The following is a 23,344-nucleotide window of genomic DNA, read 5'->3' as shown; positions in this document are numbered from 1 at the left end:
AGGGGGGCCCGGTGTGGGACTGAGCCCCAGGGAGGGGGAGGGGGGCCCGGTGTGGGACTGAGCCCCAGGGAGGGGGAGGGGGGCCCGGTGTGGGACTGAGCCCCGGGGAGGGGGAGGGGGAGGGGGGCCCGGTGTGGGACTGAGCCCCGGGGAGGGGGAGGGGGGCCCGGTGTGGGACTGAGCCCCAGGGAGGGGGGCCCGGTGTGGGACTGAGCCCCAGGGAGGGGGGCCCGGTGTGGGTCTGAGCCCCGGGGAGGGGGAGGGGGGCCCGGTGTGGGACTGAGCCCTGGGGAGGGGGAGGGGGGCCCGGTGTGGGACTGAGCCCTGGGGAGGGGGAGGGGGGCCCGGTGTGGGACTGAGCCCCGGGGAGGGGGAGGGGGGCCCGGTATGGGACTGAGCCCTGGGGAGGGGGAGGGGGGCCCGGTGTGGGACTGAGCCCTGGGGAGGGGGACTTGGTGTTTCACTGAGCCCTCTCACTGCTCCACACCCCTCTCCTGATGCGGTGGATGTAAAAGATCCTATTCCTTGGAGAACAGGATGTTGCTGGTGTTCCGGGCAAAACTCCTTCCTCAACCAACTGCCTCCCAATTGTGGGTTCAAGCCCCACTCCAGGAGCTTGAGCATTTCACTCGAGGCTAACACTCCAATGTCGTACTGAGGGACCGCTGCATTGTCGGAGGGGCGGTACCGAGGGAGCACTGAACTGTCGGAGGGGCAGAACTGAGCGAGCGACGCACTTTCGGAGGGACGTTGCTGAGGGAGCACCGCACTGTCGGAGGGGCAGTACTGAGGGAGCACCGCACTTTCGGAGGGACGGTATTGAGGGAGCGCCGCACTGTCGGAGGGGCAGTACTGAGGGAGCACCGCACTTTCGGAGGGACGTTGCTGAGAGAGCGCCGCACTGTCGGAGGGGCAGTACTGAGGGAGCGCCGCACTGTCGGAGGGGCAGTACTGAGGGAACGCCGCACTGTCGGAAGGGCGGTTCTGAGGGAGCGCCGCACTGTCGGAGTGGCAGTACTGAGGGACTGCTGCACTGTCGGAGGGGCAGTACTGAGGGAGCGCCGCACTGTCGGAGGGGCAGTACTGAGGGAGTGCCGCACTGTCGGAGGGACAGTACTGAGGGAGTGCCGCACTGTCGGAGGAGCAGTACTGAGGGAGCGCCGCACTGTCGGAGGGGTAGTACTGAGGGAGCGCCGCACTGTCGGAGGGGCAGTACTGAGGGAGCGCCGCACTGTCGGAGGGGCAGTACTGAGGGAGCGCCGCACTGTCGGAGGGGCAGTACTGAGGGAGAGCCGCACTGTCGGAGGGGCCATCTTTCGGATGAGACATTAAACCGAGGCCCCGTCTGCCCTCTCGGGTGGATGTAAAAGATCCCGGGGCTACTATTGGAAGAAGAGCAGGAAGGAGTTCTCCCCGGTGTCCTGGGCCCAATATTTATCTCTCAACCAACATCACTAAAACAGATGATCTGGGTCATTATCACATTGCTGTGTGTGGGAGATAGGGAGGGATTGTGGGGCTGGAGGATGTGACAGAGAAAGGGAGGGGTGTAGCGGCTGGAGGAGGTTACAGAGATAGGGAGGGGTGTACGGGCTGGAGGAGGTTACAGAGCTAGGGAGGGGTGCAGCGGCTGGAGGAGGTTATAGAGATAGGGAGAGGTGTCGGGGCTGAAGGTGGTTACAGAGATAGGGAGGGGTGTAGGGGCTGGAGGAGGTTACTGAAATAAGGAGGGCTGTCGGGGCTTGAGGAGGTTACAGAGATAGGGAGAGGTGTCGGGGCTGGAGGAGGTTACAGAGATATGGAGGGGTGTAGGGGCTGAAGGAAGTTACAGTGATAGGGAGGGGTTTAGGGGCTTGAGGAGGTTACAGATATAGGGAGGGGTGTAGGGGCTGGATGAGGTTACAGAGATAGGGAGTGGTGTAGGTGCCCATGGAGGTGACAAGCTAGTGAGGGGAGTAGGGGCTGGAGGAGGTTACAGAGATAGGGAGAGGTGTAGGGGCTGGAGGAGGTTACAGTGATAGGGAGGGGTGTAGGAGCTGGAGGAGGTTCCAGAGATAGGGAGTGGTGTAGGGGCTGGAGGAGGTTACAGAGATCGGGAGGGGTGTAAAGGCTGGAGGAGGTTACAGAGATCGGGAGGGGTGTAGGGGCTGGAGCGGGTTAGAGAGTCAGGGAGGGGTGTAGAGGCTGGAGGAAGTTACAGAGATAGGGAGGGATGTAGGGGCTGGAGGAGGTTACGGAGGTCGGGAGGTGTAGGGACTGGAGGGTGTTGCAGAGATAGGGAGGGGTGTAGGGGCTGGAGGAGGTTGCAGGGATAGGGAGAGGTATAGGAGCACGAGGAGGTTACAGAGATCAGGAGGGGTGTAGGGCTGGAGGAGGTTACAGAGATATGGAGAGGGGCAAGGGCTGGAGGAGGTTACAGAGATAGGGAGGGGTGTAGGGGCTGGAGGAGATTGCAGAGATAGGGAGGAGTGTAGGGGCTGGAGGAGGTTACAGAGTTAGGGAGGGGCCTCGGGGCTGGAGGAGGTTACAGAGATAGGAAGGGGTGTCGGGGCTGGAGGAGGTTACAGAGTTAGGGAGGGGCCTAGGGGCTGGATGAGGTTACAGAGATAGGAAGGGGTGTAGGGGCTGGAGGAGGTTACAGAGATAGGAAGGAGTGTAGGGGCTGGAGGAGGTTACAGAGATAGGGAGGGATTGTGGGGCTGGAGGAGGTTACAGAGATAGGGCGGGGTATAGGGGCTGGTGGAAGTTACAGAGATAGGGAGGGGTGTCAGGGCTGGAGCGTGTTACAGAGATGGGGAGGGGTGTCGGAGCTGGAGGAGGTTACAGAGATAGGGAGGGGTGCAGGGGCTGGAGGAGGTTACAGAGATAGGGAGGGGTGTAGGGGCTGGAGGGTGTTACAGAGATAGGGAGGGGTGTAGGGGCTGGAGGGTGTTACAGAGATAGGGAAGGGTGTAGGGGCTGGAGTGTGTTACAGAGATAGGGAGGGGTGTAGGGGATGGAGGAGGTTACAGAGATCAGGAGGGGTGTCGGGGCTGGAGGAGGTTACAGAGATAGGGAGGGGTGTTGGGGCTGGAGGAGGTTACAGAGATAGGGAGGGGTGTAGGGGCTGGAGGAGGTTACAGAGATCGGGAGGGGTGTCGGGGCTGGAGGAGGTTACAGAGATAGGGAGGGATGTAGGGGCTGGAGGGTGTTACAGAGATAGGGAGGGGTGTAGGAGCTGGAGGAGGTTCCAGAGATAGGGAGGGGTGTAGAGGCTGGAGGAAGTTACAGAGATAGGGAGGTGTAGGGACTGGAGGGTGTTGCAGAGATAAGGAGGGGTGTCGGGGCTGGAGGAGGTTGCAGGGATAGGAAGGAGTGTAGGGGCACGAGGAGGATACAGAGATCAGGAGGGGTGTAGGGCTGGAGGAGGTTACAGAGTTAGGGAGGGGTTTAGGGGCTTGAGGAGGTTACAGATATAGGGAGGGGTGTAGGGGCTGGATGAGGTTACAGAGATAGGGAGTGGTGTAGGGGCCCATGGAGGTTACAAGATAGGGAGGGCAGTAGGGACCCATGGAGGTTACAGGGATAGAGGGGTGTAGGGGCTGGAGGGTGTTACAGAGATCGAGGGGTGCAGGGTCTGGAGGAAGTAACAGATATATGGAGGGGTGTAGGGGCTGCAGGAGGTTACAGAGATAGGGAGGGTTATAGGGGCTGGGGGAGGTTACAGAGATAGGGAGGGGTGTAGGGTCTGGATGAGGTTACAGAGATAGGGAGGGGTGTCGGGGCTGAAGGTGGTTACAGAGATAGGGAGGTGTGTAGAGGCTGGAGGAGCTTACAGAGATAGGGAGAGGTTGTGGGGCTGGAGGATGTTAGAGAAAGGGAGGGGTGTAGGGGCTGGGGGAGGTTACAGAGATAGGGAGGGGTGTAGGCTCTGGATGAGGTTACAGAGATAGGGAGGGGTGTCGGGGCTGAAGGTGGTTACAGAGATAGGGAGGTGTGTAGAGGCTGGAGGAGCTTACAGAGATAGGGAGAGGTTGTGGGGCTGGAGGATGTTAGAGAAAGGGAGGGGTGTAGGGGCTGGGGGAGGTTACAGAGATAGGGAGGGGTGTAGGCTCTGGATGAGGTTACAGAGATAGGGAGGGGTGTCGGGGCTGAAGGTGGTTACAGAGATAGGGAGGGGTGTAGGGGCTGGAGGAGGTTACAGAGATAGGGAGGGGTGTAGGGGCTGAAGGTTGATACAGAGATAGGGAGGTGTGTAGAGGCTGGAGGAGCTTACAGAGATAGGTAGGGGTGTAGGGGCTGGAGGGTGTTACAGAGATAGGGAGGGGTGTAGGAGCTGGAGGAGGTTACAGAGATAGGGAGGGGTGCAGGGGCTGGAGGAGGTTACAGAGATAGGGAGGGGTGTAGGGGCTGGAGAAGGTTACAGAGATAGGGAGGGGTGTAGGCCCTGGTGGAGGATGTTACAGAGATAGGGAGGGGTGTAGGGGCTGGAGGAGGTTACAGAGATCGGGAGGGGTGTCGGGGCTGGAGGAGGTTACAGAGATAGGGAGGGGTGTAGGGGCTGGAGGAGGTTACAGGGATAGGGAGGGGTGTAGGGGCTGGAGGAGGTTACAGAGATAGGGAGGGGTGTAAAGGCTGGAGGAGGTTACAGAGATCGGGAGGGGTGTAGGGGCTGGAGCGGGTTAGAGAGTCAGGGACGGGTGTAGAGGCTGGAGGAAGTTACAGAGATAGGGAGGGATGTAGGGGCTGGAGGAGGTTACGGAGGTCGGGAGGTGTAGGGACTGGAGGGTGTTGCAGAGATAGGGAGGGGTGTAGGGGCTGGAGGAGGTTGCAGGGATAGGGAGAGGTATAGGAACACGAGGAGGTTACAGAGATCAGGAGGGATGTAGGGCTGGAGGAGGTTACAGAGATATAGAGAGGGGCAGGGGCTGGAGGAGGTTCCAGAGATAGGGAGGGGTGTAGGGGCTGGAGGAGATTGCAGAGATAGGGAGGAGTGTATGGGCTGGAGGAGGTTACAGAGTTAGGGAGGGGCCTAGGGGCTGGAGGAGGTTACAGAGATAGGAAGGGGTGTCGGGGCTGGAGGAGGTTACAGAGTTAGGGAGGGGCCTAGGGGCTGGATGAGGTTACAGAGATAGGAAGGGGTGTAGGGGCTGGAGGAGGTTACAGAGATAGGAAGGAGTGTAGGGGCTGGAGGAGGTTACAGAGATAGGAAGGGATTGTGAGGCTGGAGGAGGTTACAGAGATAGGGCGGGGTATAGGGGCTGGTGGAAGTTACAGAGATAGGGAGGGGTGTCAGGGCTGAAGCGTGTTACAGAGATGGGGAGGGGTGTCGGAGCTGGAGGAGGTTACAGAGATAGGGAGGGGTGCAGGGGCTGGAGGAGGTTACAGAGATAGGGAGGGGTGTAGGGGCTGGAGGGTGTTACAGAGATAGGGAGGGGTGTAGGGGCTGGAGGGTGTTGCAGAGATAGGGAGGGGTGTAGGGGATGGAGGAGGTTACAGAGATCAGGAGGGGTGTCGGGGCTGGAGGAGGTTACAGAGATAGGGAGGGGTGTTGGGGCTGGAGGAGGTTACAGAGATAGGGAGGGGTGTAGGGGCTGGAGGAGGTTACAGAGATAGGGAGGGGTGTAGGGGCTGGAGGGTGTTACAGAGATAGGGAGGGGTGTAGGAGCTAGAGGAGGTTCCAGAGATAGGGAGGGGTGTAGAGGCTGGAGGAAGTTACAGAGATAGGGAGGTGTAGGGACTGGAGGGTGTTGCAGAGATAGGGAGGGGTGTCGGGGCTGGAGGAGGTTGCAGGGATAGGAAGGAGTGTAGGGGCACGAGGAGGATACAGAGATAGGGAGGAGTTTAGGGGCTTGAGGAGGTTACAGATATAGGGAGGGGTGTCGGGGCTGGATGAGGTTACAGAGATAGGGAGTGGTGTAGGGGCCCATGGAGGTTACAAGATAGGGAGGGCAGTAGGGACCCATGGAGGTTACAGAGATAGAGGGGTGTAGGGGCTGGAGGAAGTAACAGATATATGGAGGGGTGTAGGGGCTGGAGGAGGTTACAGAGATAGGGAGATTTATAGGGGCTGGAGGAGGTTACAGAGATAGGGAGAGGTGTCGGGGCTGAAGGTGGTTACAGAGATAGGGAGGGGTGTAGGGGCTGGAGGAGGTTACAGAGATAGGGAGGGGAGTAGGGGCTGAAGGTTGATACAGAGATAGGGAGGTGTGTAGAGGCTGGAGGAGGTTACAGAGATAGGGAGAGGTTGTGGGGTTGGAGGATGTTCGAGAAAGTGAGGGGTGTAGGGGCTGGAGGAGGTTACAGAGATAGGGAGGGGTGTAGGGGCTGGAGGAGGTTACAGAGATAGGGAGGGCAGTAGGGGCTGGAGGTGGTTACAGAGATAGGGAGGGGTGTAGGGGCTGAAGGTGGTTACAGAGATAGGGAAGGGTGAAGGGGCTGGAGGAGGTTATGGAGATCGGGAGATGGAGGGACTGGAGGGTGTTACAGATATAGGGAGGGGTGTCGGGTCTGGAGGAGGTTACGGAGAAAGGGAGGGGTGTAGGGGCTGGAGGAGGTTACAGAGATAGGGAGGGGTGTAGGGACTGGAGGAGGTTACAGAGATAGGGAGGGGTGTCGGGACTGGAGGAGGTTACGGAGATAGGTCGGTGTAGGGGCTGGAGGGGTGTAGAAGCTGGAGGAGGTTACAGAGATAGGGAGGGGTGCAGGGTCTAGAGGAGGTTACAGAGATAGGGAGGGATGTAGGGGCTGGAGGAGGTTACAGAGATCTGGAGAGGTGCAGGGGCTGGAGGAGGTTACAGAGATAGGAAGGGGTGTAGGGGCTGGAGGAGGTTACAGAGTTAGGGAGGGGCCTAGGGGCTGGATGAGGTTACAGAGATAGGAAGGGGTGTAGGGGCTGGAGGAGGTTACAGAGATAGGAAGGGGTGTAAGGGCTGGAGGAGGTTACAGAGATAGGGAGGGGTTGTGGGGCTGGAGAAGGTTACAGAGATAGGGAGGGGTGTTGGGGCTGGAGCGTGTTACAGAGATAGGGAGGGATGCAGGGGCTGGAGGAGGTTACAGAGATAGGGAGGGATGCAGGGGCTGGAGGAGGTTACAGAGATAGGGAGGGGTGTAGGGGCTGGAGGGTGTTACAGAGATAGGGAGGGGTGTAGGGGCTGGAGGGTGTTAGAGATAGGGAGGGGTGTAGGGGCTGGAGGAGGTTACAGAGATCGGGAGGGGTGTCGGGGCTGGAGGAGGTTACAGAGATAGGGAGGGGTGTAGGGTCTGGATGAGGTTACAGAGATAGGGAGTGGTGTAGCGCCCCATGGAGGTTACAAGATAGGGAGGGCAGTCGGGACCCATGGAGGTTACAAGGATAGAGGGGTGTAGGGGCTGGAGGGAGTTACTGAGATCGAGGGTTGCAGGGTCTGGAGGAAGTAACAGATATATGGAGGGGTGTAGGGGCTGGAGGAGGTTACAGAGATAGGGAGGGTTATAGGGGCTGGGGGAGGTTACAGAGATAGGGAGGGGTGTAGGGTCTGGATGAGGTTACAGAGATAGGGAGGGGTGTTGGGGCTGAAGGTGGTTACAGAGATAGGGAGGGGTGTAGGGGCTGGAGGAGGTTACAGAGATAGGGAGGGGTGTAGGGGCTGAAGATTGATACAGAGATAGGGAGGTGTGTAGAGGCTGGAGGAGCTTACAGAGATAGGGAGAGGTTGTGGGGCTGGAGGATGTTCGAGAAAGGGAGGGGTGTAGGGGCTGGAGGAGGTTACAGAGATAGGGAGGGGTGTTGGGGCTGAAGGTTGATACAGAGATAGGGAGGTGTGTAGGAGCTGGAGGAGGTTACAGAGATAGGGAGGGGTGCAGGGGCTGGAGAAGGTTACAGAGATAGGGAGGTGGTTGCAGAGATAGGAAAGGGTGAAGGGGCTGGAGGAGGTTGCAGGGATAGGAAGGAGTGTAGGGGCACGAGGAGGATACAGAGATCAGGAGGTGTGTAGGGCTGGAGGAGGTTACAGAGTTAGGGAGGGGCGTAGGGGCTGGAGGAGGTTACAGAGATAGGGAGGGGTACAGGGGCTGGAGGAGAAAACAGAGATCGGAAGGGGTGTAGGGGCTGGAGTTGGTTACAGAGATAGGGAGGAGTTTAGGGGCTTGAGGAGGTTACAGATATAGGGAGGGGTGTCGGGGCTGGATGAGGTTACAGAGATAGGGAGTGGTGTAGGGGCCCATGGAGGTTACAAGATAGGGAGGGCAGTAGGGACCCATGGAGGTTACAGAGATAGAGGGGTGTAGGGGCTGGAGGAAGTAACAGATATATGGAGGGGTGTAGGGGCTGGAGGAGGTTACAGAGATAGGGAGATTTATAGGGGCTGGAGGAGGTTACAGAGATAGGGAGGGGTGTAGGGTCTGGATGAGGTTAGAGAGATAGGGAGAGGTGTCGGGGCTGAAGGTGGTTACAGAGATAGGGAGGGGTGTAGGGGCTGGAGGAGGTTACAGAGATAGGGAGGGGTGTAGGGGCTGGAGGAGGTTACAGAGATAGGGAGGGGTGTAGGGGCTGGAGGAGGTTACAGAGATAGGGAGGGCAGTAGGGGCTGGAGGTGGTTACAGAGATAGGGAGGGGTGTAGGGGCTGAAGGTGGTTACAGAGATAGGGAAGGGTGAAGGGGCTGGAGGAGGTTATGGAGATCGGGAGATGGAGGGACTGGAGGGTGTTACAGATATAGGGAGGGGTGTCGGGTCTGGAGGAGGTTACGGAGAAAGGGAGGGGTGTAGGGGCTGGAGGAGGTTACAGAGATAGGGAGGGGTGTAGGGACTGGAGGAGGTTACAGAGATAGGGAGGGGTGTCGGGACTGGAGGAGGTTACGGAGATAGGGCGGTGTAGGGGCTGGAGGGGTGTAGAAGCTGGAGGAGGTTACAGAGATAGGGAGGGGTGTCGGGACTGGAGGAGGTTACAGAGATAGGGAGGGATGTAGGGGCTGGAGGAGGTTACAGAGATCTGGAGAGGTGCAGGGGCTGGAGGAGGTTACAGAGATAGGAAGGGGTGTAGGGGCTGGAGGAGGTTACAGAGTTAGGGAGGGGCCTAGGGGCTGGATGAGGTTACAGAGATAGGAAGGGGTGTAGGGGCTGGAGGAGGTTACAGAGATAGGAAGGGGTGTAGGGGCTGGAGGAGGATACAGAGATAGGGAGGGGTTGTGGGGCTGGAGGAGGTTACAGAGATAGGGAGGGGTGTCGGGGCTGGAGCGTGTTACAGAGATGGGGAGGGGCGTCGGGGCTGGAGGAGGTTACAGAGATAGGGAGGGATGCAGGGGCTGGAGGAGGTTACAGAGATAGGGAGGGATGCAGGGGCTGGAGGAGGTTACAGAGATAGGGAGGCTGTAGGGGCTGGAGTGTGTTACAGAGATAGGGAGGGGTGTAGGGGCTGGAGGGTGTTAGAGATAGGGAGGGGTGTAGGGGCTGGAGGAGGTTACAGAGATCGGGAGGGGTGTCGGGGCTGGAGGAGGTTACAGAGATAGGGAGGGGTGTAGGGTCTGGATGAGGTTACAGAGATAGGGAGTGGTGTAGGGGCCCATGGAGGTTACAAGATAGGGAGGGCAGTAGGGACCCATGGAGGTTACAGGGATAGAGGGGTGTAGGGGCTGGAGGGTGTTACAGAGATCGAGGGGTGCAGCGGCTGGAGGAAGTAACAGATATATGGAGGGGTGTAGGGGCTGGAGGAGGTTACAGAGATAGGGAGGGTTATAGGGGCTGGGGGAGGTTACAGAGATAGGGAGGGGTGTAGGATCTGGATGAGGTTACAGAGATAGGGAGGGGTGTCGGGGCTGAAGGTGGTTACAGAGATAGGGAGGGGTGTAGGGGCTGGAGGAGGTTACAGAGATAGGGAGGGGTGTAGGGGCTGAAGGTTGATACAGAGATAGGGAGGTGTGTAGAGGCTGGAGGAGCTTACAGAGATAGGGAGAGGTTGTGGGGCTGGAGGATGTTAGAGAAAGGGAGGGGTGTAGGGGCTGGAGGAGGTTACAGAGATAGGGAGGGGTGTAGGGGCTGAAGGTTGATACAGAGATAGGGAGGTGTGTAGAGGCTGGAGGAGCTTACAGAGATAGGGAGGGGTGTAGGAGCTGGAGGAGGTTACAGAGATAGGGAGGGGTGCAGGGGATGGAGGAGGTTACAGAGATAGGGAGGGGTGTAGGGGCTGGAGAAGGTTACAGAGATAGGGAGGTGGTTGCAGAGATAGGAAAGGGTGAAGGGGCTGGAGGAGGTTATGGAGATCGGGAGATGGAGGGACTGGAGGGTGTTACAGATATAGGGAGGGGTGTCGGGTCTGGAGGAGGTTACGGAGAAAGGGAGGGGTGTAGGGGCTGGAGGAGGTTGCAGCGATAGGGAGGTGTGTAGGGGCTGGAGGAGGTTACAGAGATAGGGAGGGGTGTTGGGGCTGGAGGAGGTTACGGAGATAGGTCGGTGTAGGGGCTGGAAAGTATGATAGAGATATGGAGGGTTGTAGGGGCTGAAGGTGGTTACAGAGAGAGTGAGAAGTGTAGGGGCTGGAGGAGATTACAGAGATAGGGAGGGTTATAGGGGCTGGGGGATGTTACAGAGATAGGGAGGGGTGTAGGCCCTTTGGAGGAAGTTACAGAGATAGGGAGGGGTGTAGGGGCTGGAGGAGGTTACAGAGATCGGGAGGGGTGTCGGGGCTGGAGGAGGTTACAGAGATAGGGAGGGGTGTAGGGGCTGGAGGAGGTTACAGGGATAAGGAGGGGTGTAGGGGCTGGAGGAGGTTACAGAGATAGGGAGGGGTGTAAAGGCTGGAGGAGGTTACAGAGATCGGGAGGGGTGTAGGGGCTGGAGTGGGTTAGAGAGTCAGGGAGGGGTGTAGAGGCTGGAGGAAGTTACAGAGATAGGGAGGGATGTAGGGGCTGGAGGAGGTTACGGAGGTCGGGAGGTGTAGGGACTGGAGGGTGTTGCAGAGATAGGGAGGGGTGTAGGGGCTGGAGGAGGTTGCAGGGATAGGGAGAGGTATAGGGGCACGAGGAGGTTACAGAGATCAGGAGGGGTGTAGGGCTGGAGGAGGTTCCAGAGATATGGAGGGGCAGGGGCTGGAGGAGGTTCCAGAGATAGGGAGGGGTGTAGGGGCTGGAGGAGATTGCAGAGATAGGGAGGAGTGTAGGGGCTGGAGGAGGTTACAGAGTTAGGGAGGGGCCTAGGGGCTGGAGGAGGTTACAGAGATAGGAAGGGGTGTCGGGGCTGGAGGAGGTTACAGAGTTAGGGAGGGGCCAAGGGGCTGGATGAGGTTACAGAGATAGGAAGGTGTGTAGGGGCTGGAGGAGGTTACAGAGATAGGAAGGAGTGTAGGGGCTGGAGGAGGTTACAGAGATAGGGAGGGATTGTGGGGCTGGAGGAGGTTACAGAGCTAGGGCGGGGTATAGGGGCTGGTGGAAGTTACAGAGATAGGGAGGGGTGTCAGGGCTGGAGCGTGTTACAGAGATGGGGAGGGGTGTCGGAGCTGGAGGAGGTTACAGAGATAGGGAGGGGTTCAGGGGCTGGAGGAGGTTACAGAGATAGGGAGGGGTGTAGGGGCTGGAGGGTGTTACAGAGATAGGGAGGGGTGTAGGGGCTGGAGGGTGTTACAGAGATAGGGAGGGGTGTAGGGGATGGAGGAGGTTACAGAGATCAGGAGGGGTGTCGGGGCTGGAGGAGGTTACAGAGATAGGGAGGGGTGTTGGGGCTGGAGGAGGTTACAGAGATAGGGAGGGGTGTAGGGGCTGGAGGAGGTTACAGAGATCGGGAGGGGTGTCGGGGCTGGAGTATGTTACAGAGATAGGGAGGGGTGTAGGGGCTGGAGGGTGTTACAGAGATAGGGAGGGGTGTAGGAGCTGGAGGAGGTTCCAGAGATAGGGAGCGGTGTAGAGGCTGGAGGAAGTTACAGAGATAGGGAGGTGTAGGGACTGGAGGGTGTTGCAGAGATAGGGAGTGGTGTCGGGGCTGGAGGAGGTTGCAGGGATAGGAAGGAGTGTAGGGGCACGAGGAGGATACAGAGATCAGGAGGTGTGTAGGGCTGGAGGAGGTTACAGAGTTAGGGAGGGGCGTAGGGGCTGGAGGAGGTTACAGAGATAGGGAGGGGTACAGGGGCTGGAGGAGAAAACAGAGATAGGAAGGGGTGTAGGGGCTGGAGGTGGTTACAGAGATAGGGAGGGGTTTAGGGGCTTGAGGAGGTTACAGATATAGGGAGGGGTGTCGGGGCTGGATGAGGTTACAGAGATAGGGAGTGGTGTAGGGGCCCATGGAGGTTACAAGATAGGGAGGGCAGTAGGGACCCATGGAGGTTACAGAGATAGAGGGGTGTAGGGGCTGGAGGAAGTAACAGATATATGGAGGGGTGTAGGGGCTGGAGGAGGTTACAGAGATAGGGAGATTTTTTGGGGCTGGAGGTGGTTACAGAGATAGGGAGGGGTGTAGGGTCTGGATGAGGTTACAGAGATAGGGAGAGGTGTCGGGGCTGAAGGTGGTTACAGAGATAGGGAGGGGTGTAGGGGCTGGAGGAGGTTACAGAGATAGGGAGGGGAGTAGGGGCTGAAGGTTGATACAGAGATAGGGAGGTGTGTAGAGGCTGGAGGAGGTTACAGAGATAGGGAGAGGTTGTGGGGTTGGAGGATGTTCGAGAAAGTGAGGGGTGTAGGGGCTGGAGGAGGTTACAGAGATAGGGAGGGGTGTAGGGGCTGGAGGAGGTTACAGAGATAGGGAGGGCAGTAGGGGCTGGAGGTGGTTACAGAGATAGGGAGGGGTGTAGGGGCTGAAGGTGGTTACAGAGATAGGGAAGGGTGAAGGGGCTGGAGGAGGTTATGGAGATCGGGAGATGGAGGGACTGGAGGGTGTTACAGATATAGGGAGGTGTGTCGGGTCTGGAGGAGGTTACGGAGAAAGGGAGGGGTGTAGGGGCTGGAGGAGGTTACAGAGATAGGGAGGGGTGTAGGGACTGGAGGAGGTTACAGAGATAGGGAGGGGTGTCGGGACTGGAGTAGGTTACGGAGATAGGTCGGTGTATGGGCTGGAGGGGTGTAGAAGCTGGAGGAGGTTACAGAGATAGGGAGGGGTGCAGCGTCTAGAGGAGGTTACAGAGATAGGGAGGGATGTAGGGGCTGGAGGAGGTTACAGAGATAGGAAGGGGTGTAGGGGCTGGAGGAGGTTACAGAGTTAGGGAGGGGCCTAGGGGCTGGATGAGGTTACAGAGATAGGAAGGGGTGTAGGGGCTGGAGGAGGTTACAGAGATAGGAAGGGGTGTCGGGGCTGGAGGAGGTTACAGAGATAGGGAGGGGTTGTGGGGCTGGAGGAGGTTACAGAGATAGGGAGGGGTGTCGGGGCTGGAGCGTGTTACAGAGATGGGGAGGGGTGTCGGGGCTGGAGGAGGTTACAGAGATAGGGAGGGATGCAGGGGCTGGAGGAGGTTACAGAGATAGGGAGGGGTGTAGGGGCTGGAGGGTGTTAGAGATAGGGAGGGGTGTAGGGGCTGGAGGAGGTTACAGAGATCGGGAGGGGTGTCGGGGCTGGAGGAGGTTACAGAGATAGGGAGGGGTGTAGGGTCTGGATGAGGTTACAGAGATAGGGAGTGGTGTAGGGGCCCATGGAGGTTACAAGATAGGGAGGGCAGTAGGGACCCATGTAGGTTACAGGGATAGAGGGGTGTAGGGGCTGGAGGGTGTTACTGAGATCGAGGGTTGCAGGGTCTGGAGGAAGTAACAGATATATGGAGGGGTGTAGGGGCTGGAGGAGGTTACAGAGATAGGGAGGGTTATAGGGGCTGGGGGAGGTTACAGAGATAGGGAGGGGTGTAGGGTCTGGATGAGTTTACAGAGATAGGGAGGGGTGTCGGGGCTGAAGGTGGTTACAGAGATAGGGAGGGGTGTAGGGGCTGGAGGAGCTTACAGAGATAGGGAGAGGTTGTGGGGCTGGAGGATGTTAGAGAAAGGGAGGGGTGTAGGGGCTGGAGGAGGTTACAGAGATAGGGAGGGGTGTAGGGGCTGAAGGTTGATACAGAGATAGGGTGGTGTGTAGAGGCTGGAGGAGCTTACAGAGATAGGGAGGGGTGTAGGGGCTGGAGGGTGTTACAGAGATAGGGAGGGGTGTAGGAGCTGGAGGAGGTTACAGAGATCGGGAGGTGGTTGCAGAGATAGGAAAGGGTGAAGGGGCTGGAGGAGGTTATGGAGATCGGGAGATGGAGGGACTGGAGGGTGTTACAGATATAGGGAGGGGTGTCGGTTCTGGAGGAGGTTACGGAGAAAGGGAGGGGTGTAGGGGCTGGAGGAGGTTGCAGCGATAGGGAGGTGTGTAGGGGCTGGAGGAGGTTACAGAGATAGGGAGGGGTGTTGGGGCTGGAGGAGGTTACGGAGATAGGTCGGTGTAGGGGCTGGAGAGTATGATAGAGATATGGAGGGTTGTAGGGGCTGAAGGTGGTTACAGAGAGAGTGAGAAGTGTAGGGGCTGGAGGAGATTACAGAGATAGGGAGGGTTATAGGGGCTGGGGGATGTTACAGAGATAGGGAGGGGTGTAGGCCCTGGTGGAGGAAGTTACAGAGATAGGGAGGGGTGTAGGGGCTGGAGGAGGTTACAGAGATCGGGAGGGGTGTCGGGGCTGGAGGAGGTTACAGAGATAGGGAGGGGTGTAGGGGCTGGAGGAGGTTACAGGGATAGGGAGGGGTGTAGGCCCTGGTGGAGGAAGTTACAGAGATAGGGAGGGGTGTAGGGGCTGGAGGAGGTTACAGAGATAGGGAGGGGTGTAGGGGCTGGAGGAGGTTACAGAGATAGGGAGGGGTGTAGGGGCTGGAGGGTGTTACAGAGATAGGGAGTGATGTAGGAGCTGGAGGAGGTTACAGAGATAGGGAGGGTTGTGGGGCTGGAGGAGGATACAGAGATAGGGAGGGGTGTAGGGGCTGGAGTGTGTTACAGAGATAGGGAGGGTTGTGGGGCTGGAGGAGGTTACAGAGATAGGGAGGGGTGTAGGGGCTGGAGTGTGTTACAGAGATAGGGAGGGTTGTGGGGCTGGAGGAGGTTACAGAGATAGGGAGGGGTGTAGGGGCTGGAGTGTGTTACAGAGATAGGGAGGGTTGTGGGGCTGGAGGAGGTTACAGAGATAGGGAGGGGTGTAGGGGCTGGAGTGTGTTACAGAGATAGGGAGGGGAGTCGAGTTTTGGCTGAGCTCAGGTTTGCAGAGGGTCGAAGGGGGGAGGCCGGCCAGGAGTGCGCTGGAATAGTCGTAGTTGGAGTTAAGAACGACATGAGTGAGGGTTTGAGCAACGGATGAGCTGAGGCGGAGGGGCTGCCCATACCCAGCACTGCTGCCCATGCCCCTCACCAATGAGCCTCGCCTTGGCTCACGTCTGGCCCAGCGGCATTGTCCGACTGTTCGATTGACTCAGTCACCTCCCTGTCTGCAACAGTATCTTCACAGGGCATGGCCCTTAGCCCCAAATAGATCTCACCCCCACCCAACGTCTTTCACTGTCCCTCCCACCCCAGTGGGTGATAGAGGCCGTTCTGCACCAAAGGCTTTCTCTGCCGCGCCGAGGCGGAACTCCCCGTTTACCGCCATGGCTGGGCTAGATTTGGTGACTTCCATTTGATCAGCCAGACTTCCAACACATGCCTTGTGAGACCCTCTCCCCCTGAGGGCCCTGTCGGCGAGAGCCTGAATCACAGGCCCTGTGGACAAGAGCCTGAACCACAGGCCCCGTGGGCGAGAGCCTGAACCACAGGCCCCGTGGGAGAGAGCCTGAATCACAGGCCCCGTGGGCGAGAGCCTGAATCACAGGGCCCGTGGGCGAGAGCCTGAATCTCAGGCCCCCTGGGCAAGAGCCTGAACTACAGGCCCCGCGGGCGAGATCCTGAATCACAGGCCCCACAGGTGAGAGCCTGCACCACAGGCCCCTGAATCACAGGCCCCACGATTCAGGAGCCTGAACCACAGGCCCCGTGGGCGAGAGCCTGAACCACAGGCCCCGTGGGCGAGAGCCTGAATCACAGGCCCCGTGGGCGAGAGCCTGAACCACAGGCCCCGTGGGCGAGAGCCTGAACCACAGGCCCCGTGGGCGAGAGCCTGAATCACAGGCCCCGTGGGCAAGAGCCTGAATCACAGGCCCCTTGGGCGAGAGCCTGTACCACAGGCCCCGTGGGCGAGATCCTGAATCATAGGCCCCACAGGCGAGAGCCTGCACCACAGGCCCCTGAATCACAGGCCCCACGGGCCGGGAGCCTGAACCACAGGCCCCGTGGGCGAGAGCCTGAATCACAGGCCCCGTGGGCGAGAGCCTGAACCACAGGCCCCATGGTTGAGAGCCTGAACCACAGGCCCTGTGGACGAGAGCCTGAATCACAGGCCCCGTGGGCGAGAGCCTGAACCACAGGCCCCATGGTTGAGAGCCTGAACCACAGGCCCCATGGACGAGAGCCTGAACCACAGGCCCCGTGGGCGAGAGCCTGAATCACAGGCCCCGTGGGCGAGAGCCTGAATCACAGGCGAGAGCCTGAACCACAGGCCCCTGAATCACAGGCCCCACGGGCCGGGAGCCTGAACCACAGGCCCCGTGGGTGAGAGCCTGAATCACAGGCCTCTCCATGGCTGAGAGAATCAGGGAGGAGCTGAGACCTTAGGCTCGAAGCTCCACTTTTGAACTTAGCGCGCAAAAATGGGCGTTATTTCCGGCATGGGCGAGAGGGTTTTCAAATCGCCAGCTTCCCGACCATTCTCAAAACACCTAGTTTACATTTTTGAAAATGGGCGTTACCGCAAGCGATATCAAATGGGTGTTAGCGTTAACATTTTTTTGACCTTCTGCCGTAAAGTGTCGCCGTCCTTAGCAATGGCATGGCAACGCTCGATTCTGTGCTGGGGCCCCAGCTGTTTACACTGTACATTAATGATTTAGACGAGGGGATTAAATGTAGTATCTCCAAATTTGCAGATGACACTAAGTTGGGTGGCAGTGTGAGCTGCGAGGAGGATGCTATGAGGCTGCAGAGTGACTTGGATAGGTTAGGTGAGTGGGCAAATGCATGGCAGATGAAGTATAATGTGGATAAATGTGAGGTTATCCACTTTGGTGGTAAAAACAGAGAGACAGACTATTATCTGAATGGTGACAGATTAGGAAAAGGGGAGGTGCAACGAGACCTGGGTGTCATGGAACATCAGTCATTGAAGGTTGGCATGCAGGTACAGCAGGCGGTTAAGAAAGCAAATGGCATGTTGGCCTTCATAGCGAGGGGATTTGAGTACAGAGGCAGAGAGGTGTTGCTACAGTTGTACAGGGCCTTGGTGAGGCCAGACCTGGAGTATTGTGTACAGTTTTGGTCTCCTAACCTGAGGAAGGACATTCTTGCTATTGAGGGAGTGCAGCGAAGGTTCACCAGACTGATTCCCGGGATGGCGGGACTGACCTATCAAGAAAGACTGGATCAACTGGGCTTGTATTCACTGGAGTTCAGAAGAATGAGAGGGGACCTCATAGAAACGTTTAAAATTCTGACGGGGTTAGACAGGTTAGATGCAGGAAGAATGTTCCCAATGTTGGGGAAGTCCAGAACCAGGGGTCACAGTCTAAGGATAAGGGGTAAGCCATTTAGGACCGAGATGAGGAGAAACTTCTTCACCCAGAGAGTGGGGAACCTGTGGAATTCTCTACCACAGAAAGTTGTTAAGGCCAATTCACTAAATATATTCAAAAAGGAGTTAGATGAAGTCCTTACTACTAGGGGAATCAAGGAGTATGGCGAGAAAGCAGGAATGGGGTACTGAAGTTGCATGTTCAGCCATTAACTCATTGAATGGCGGTGCAGGCTAGAAGGGCCGAATGGCCTACTCCTGCACCTATTTTCTATGTTTCTGATTCCCACGATTCTGGAGGTCAAGAGTCACCATGATATGCACAGAAGAGGAGACAGAGAGATGGGGAGCAGAGAGGGACTGAAAGCGTGCGTGGCTGTGTGGTGTGTGCTTATTTGCCTGTTGTGGGAGGAACGACGGAGATTCACCAGCAGCAAGAAGCCTACTAAGCACCAAGAACGTTGTTGGCACCGAGTTGTTGTCCAACAAATAATAGCTAACATGGAAGGGATGGAGGAGGCCCTGGAGCTGGTAGCCAGGAACATTGGTGGCAGAGGGCTCCCAGTGGTCCCGGAGCGTGGCACTGCCCCCCAAGGTGATGCACTCCCATTGCCAACCACACATGAGAGCCAGGGGCAACATCTTGCTTCTGGCTCAGAGCACGTTCCCACCTCGGGACCATCCTCTCACGTATCCGTCCAAGCAGCGTCTCGGCCGTCACCCAAAGGGTTGGTTTGTCCAGAAATACTGATGATTTCAGACTAATGTTTGATTTAAATGTTTTTTATTTAACAAAACCTTGCAGCACATTGGCTCAGATAGCTGCACCGTTACACGCTGGTGATACCTTAACATCAAAGGGTATAATTACACTTAACTTCAATCAACCTAAACTTTAACTGTCACCAAGGTGATGCCTACCATTGACGTATGACCTGCACACCCAGCAGTGTGTCAGCCTTGTAAATAACACCAACGTTCTTTCAGGCAAAGCGATCATTGATGAGCTCCTGACGTAAGGATCTTGCAGCTATCATGCCACCATGGGCCCTTTCATTGGTCTACAGGGGGGCGGGGGCATGGCTTCAGCATCAGCCTGATTGTCTGGGCCGATGTCAGCGTCCGCCTCCTTGTCCTCCTCTTCCTCTCTCTGGTGAGGTGGACTGTCAGACTATCAGGCAATTCTTGTCCCCTCCTGATAGCCAAGTTGTGCAGCATGGAGCACACCACCACGAATTGAGCTACCTGCTCAGGGTGGTATTGGAGCTCGCCTCCTGAGTGGTCCAGGTATCTAAAGCGCTGCTTCAGCACTCCAATGGTTTTCTCCGCGATATTGCGAGTTGCTCTGTGGCTCTCGTTGTATCGCCTCTCGGCTTCGGTGTGGGTGTCACGCAGCGGGGTGTCATCAGCCAGGTGGCGAGGCCGTATCCTTTGTCACCAAGCATCCAGCATTGACCTTGTGGCTGATTGTTAAACAAGTCAGATACAGTGCTCTCACGCAGGATGTGAGCTTCATGGATGCTGCCCAGAGATTTAGCATTCACTGCCAGTATAACTTGCTGGTGGTTGACACGAGTTGGACATTCAGGGAGTGGAATCCCTTGCGGTTCCTGAAAACCTCAGCATCCTGAAAAGGTGCCCGCATCGCGATGTGTGTACAGTCTATTGCTCCCTGCACCTTGGGGAAGTTTGCAATTCTGGAGGATCCTAGAGCCCTCTCACTCTGTGCCTCCCTGGTCATAGGGAAGCTGATCAAGTCCCTCCTGTGTGTGTACAGGGCTTCAGTGACCTGTCTAATGCAGCGATGTGTGGCATGCTGAGAAAGTCCGCAAATGTCGCCAGCTGAGGCCTGAAAAGAACCCGAGGCATAGAACGACAGTGCCGCGGTGACTTTGACCTCGACGGACAGTGCAGTACTGATGGTGCTGGCAGGCTGCGGATCTGCCCTTATCAGCTGGCATACCTCAGTGATAACCTCTTTGTGGAAGCACAGTCTCCGAAGGCAGGTGGTGTTGGGCAAGTCGAGGGAAGACTGTTTCTCCTTGTACTTGTGGGAGATGTAACGCCTGGTCCTCCTCATCAGTCTGTCACTTCGTACATTGGGCACATACTGCTGTGCAGCGTTCCTTCGATGATCTCGAGTCTGCTGCATGTATTTGGTCACCAAGAGAGGGCGAGAAAGGACAGGCCCCATTGCAGTAGTTCGGTTTTCCACCGATTGGTCCCAAACAAGGAATGTCCCGACGAACACACCTCTTCAATTCCAATCGGTCACAGTGTGGTCAAGATGTTTTTAGAGATGCTCAGATCAACTCCAACGCCCTGCAGGGTACGTCCGTACTCCGCCAAGGCTGAAGCACAGCGGCCTTTTAAAGGTCGCAACATGTGATCGAGAACGTGGCGTCCATAACGCTGTGATTTGTTCCGGTTAGCTCCATTCTTTGTGGGCGCTTTTTTGAGCGAGCGATAGTGTGGGTGAAATGTGAGGTGGTGAAATTGACAATGGGCGATCTCCATGGCCGCTAGTTTGGGTAAATATGCTCCTTACGACAAAAAACAATCAGCGGGCGTTAATATTGAATCTCGGCGTTAATTCCGTGTGGAAAGTAATGCTGGGTTGAAGTTGCCCGTTCTGCTGAATCCGCCCCCAAAAAAGTGGGCGGGGGGAGATATTTTTTCTCGGCGTTAAGCACATGGGGGAAGTAACGTTCGGCGCTAAGTCTCCAAAAAATGCCCGTTTCCATATTGTGCCAAAATGGGCGACATCTGGGCATTATACGTCATCTCAGCGGTAAAATGGGCGTTAAGCATGGCAAAAAAAAAGGGGAGGTTCTCGCCCATTGAGTCTTATCAAGCAGCTGGTTTGCAGCACTGGGGAGAGCCGGGGGCTGGGGGCCAGACTGATTCGCACCGACTCACTCTGAAGTCAGGGAGCGAGCAGTGGGACAGAGGCGGGGAACGGGGCTCCAGAAAGTGAGGGAGGGGTTTGGAGCGAAGGTGGAGGGGTGAGCGAGGGAAAGGTGGCAGTGAGGATGTGGGTGGTGTTGCGGGTGGCGGACAGCGTAATGGGGAGGGGGATAGGAACAGAGAAAATAGGTGCAGGAGTCGGCCCTTCGAGCCTGCACCGCCATTCAATATGATCATGGCTGAGGCTGTGAGCAGGAGGTTGGGGAGGGGGAGGTTGGGGGAAGAGGGTGTGGGGTGCGTGGGGGGGCTGAGTGAGGGGGTTCAGGGTGGGGGAGGGGCCTCCCGCTGACGGCCCTCCTCCCTCTCTCAGTGACATCACCTGTTGTCTGTAACCTGGCTTCCTGTGTGTGTGTGGGGGGGGGGGAGGTCAGAGGTCAGAGGCAACAAGGGGACATTGTGAGATCAGCGCCGTTGCCCCCGGCGACAGGCCCAGTGTAGAGGGGCAGGTGGAGGTGTGGGCCCATACAGACGGTGACACTCGAGGGAGAGAGAGGGAGGCTGCAAACAGGAAGAAAAGCGTGCTGATCGTGTTGCTCAGAGCAGACCCAAGAAGCCCACCCCCGGACCCCCTCAGTCCGTGCCCTCGCTGTGAGAATGAGCAAATCCTCCCCCACTGCCCCCCAGGGGCCCCCCGCCTGCACAGAAGACTTCACCAAGACGGCGGCCGTGGTGATGGACAACGGCACCGGCTATACCAAGGCTGGCTTTGCCGGCGACGACAAGCCCAGCGTGGTGGTCCACTCCCTGGTGGGCATCCCCAACCAGACGGGCAACGACCCGCGCAAGGGGCCCGACTACTACATCGGCAGCGCCATCCCCAGTGACCCGTGGATCACCAAGACCCAGGTGGTCACCAAAGGCATCGTGACAGACTGGGACGCTCTGGAGATGCTCATGCACCACGTCTTCTGCCATGAGCTGCGGGTGGCCCCTGAGGATCAGGCGGTGCTGCTCTCCGACAGCCCGCTGTCGCCCACCGCCAACCGGGAGAAGTCGGCCGAGCTGCTGTTCGAGAACTTTGGGGTGCCGGCCATGTACGTGGCCCACCAGAGCGTGCTGTCGCTGTACTCCACCGGGAGGATCAACGGCCTGATCATCGAGTCGGGCCTGGGGGTCTCCTACACGGTGCCCATCTACAACGGCTACACATTGCCCCATGCCACCTACCGCCTGGACCTGGCTGGGGGCAGGCTGAGCGAGTACATGGCCAAGCTGCTGGAGGAGTGCGGCAACACCTTCAGCCCCGAGGAGATGCACATCGTGCACAACATCAAGGAGACCTGCTGCTACGTGGCGCAGGACTTCAACAAGGAGATGGTGGCCAACAAGAGCGACTACCTGACCGACTACAAGCTTCCCGACGGACACATCATCACCATCGGCAACCAGCGCTTCCGCTGCCCCGAGTCTCTGTTCAAGCCCGAGGCGGTGGGGCTGACTGACCCCGGCCTCCACGTGCTGGCCATGAAGAGCCTGAAGAAGTGCAAGGCCAAGCACCGGCCCGAGCTGTTCAACAACATCGTGCTGTCGGGCGGCTCCTCCATGTTCCCCGGCCTCGCCGAGCGCATCCAGAAGGAGATGGGCGAGCTGGTGCCCAGCCGCTTCAAGCTCAACGTCTACGCCTCGCCCCAGCGCAAGTTCTCGGTGTGGATTGGGGGCTCCATCACGGCCAGCCTCAACACCTTCCAGTCCATGTGGGTGTGTCGCAAGGACTACGACGAGAAGGGTCCGGCGATTGTCCATCGCAAGTGTTTCTGAGCGATTGGCGGAACGTGTGCGTGCACACGCCAGTGTGTATGGCCAGCGAGTGCTGACATTCTGATAAATAAACAGAATTAAAAACTCCCACCCTGGTCTCGCTGGCCCCTCATTGCACGGGACGGCAGGGAACCAAACCGTCATGCTTCCACACTTGCCGACGACCCAAAACTGGCTGGGGTTGTGAGTCGGGACGAGGATGTAAAGACACAGCGGGTCGACAGAGTGAACCTGTCGAATTCTCTGCCACAGAAAGTTGTTGAGGCCAGTTCGTTAGACAGATTCAAAAGGGAGTTGGATGTGGTCCTTACGGCTAAAGGGATCAAGGGAGAGAAAGCAGGAATGGGGGACTGAGGTGAATGATCAGCCATGATCTTATTGAATGGTGGTGCAGGCTCGAAGGGCCGAATGGCCTACTCCTGCACCTATTCTCTATGTTTCTATGTGAATGGGCAAACACATGGCAGATGTAGTATAACGTGGATAAATGTGAAGTTATCTACTTTGGTGGGAAAAACATGAGGACAAAGTATTGTTTAAATGGTGACGGCTTGGGAAGTGTGGATGTACAGAGGGACCTGGGTGTCCTTGTACACCAGACATTGAAAACAAACATGGTGCAGCAAGCAGTTAGGGGCAAATGGGGTACGTTGGCCTACATTGCAAGAGGATTTGTGTACAGGAGCAAGGAGATGCCTTACTCCAGTTATACAGGGCATTGGTGAGACCGCACCAGGAGTATTGTGTGCAGTTTTGGTCTCCTTACCTAAGGAAGGATATACTTGCCATAGAGGGAGTGCAGTGAAGGTTCACCAGACTGATTCCTGGGATGGCAGGACTGTGGTATGAGGAGAGATTGGGTCGACTGGGCCTGTATTCACTGGAGTTTAGAAGAATGAGAGGGGATCTCATTGAAATGTATAAAATTGTGACGGGGTTGGACAGACTGGATGCGGGGAGGATGTTTCCCCGGGGCTGGGAAGTCTAGAACAAGGGGTCACAGTCTCAGGATACGGGCTAGGAAATTTAGGACTGAGATGAGGAGAAATGTTCTCACTCAGAGGGTGGTGAACCTGTGGAA

The 23,344-nt window shown here is 57.5% G+C and overlaps 1 protein-coding gene across 1 annotated transcript; it reads left to right on the top strand.

Annotated features, from left to right (window-relative positions):
• The first annotated feature begins 21,099 nt into the window (after positions 1 to 21,099).
• Positions 21,100 to 22,267, top strand: LOC139240126 (actin-1-like). The gene has a single exon (XM_070868502.1). The coding sequence runs from the start codon at positions 21,100 to 21,102 to the stop codon at positions 22,261 to 22,263; it is 1,164 nt and encodes a 387-aa protein (XP_070724603.1). The 3' UTR covers positions 22,264 to 22,267.
• The last annotated feature ends 1,077 nt before the right edge of the window (positions 22,268 to 23,344 follow it).

The sequence above is a fragment of the Pristiophorus japonicus genome, chromosome 30, assembly GCF_044704955.1.
Source record: "Pristiophorus japonicus isolate sPriJap1 chromosome 30, sPriJap1.hap1, whole genome shotgun sequence".
In the NCBI taxonomy this organism is placed as follows: Eukaryota; Metazoa; Chordata; class Chondrichthyes; family Pristiophoridae; genus Pristiophorus; species Pristiophorus japonicus.
The sequence above is the reverse complement of the archived record's forward strand: the minus strand, read 5'-3'. Positions and strand labels throughout refer to the sequence as shown.

Bases quoted from the DNA above. Each gene is read 5' to 3' on its own strand.
- LOC139240126 (XM_070868502.1), top strand. From the start codon at position 21,100: ATGAGCAAATCCTCCCCCACTGCCCCCCAGGGGCCCCCCGCCTGCACA.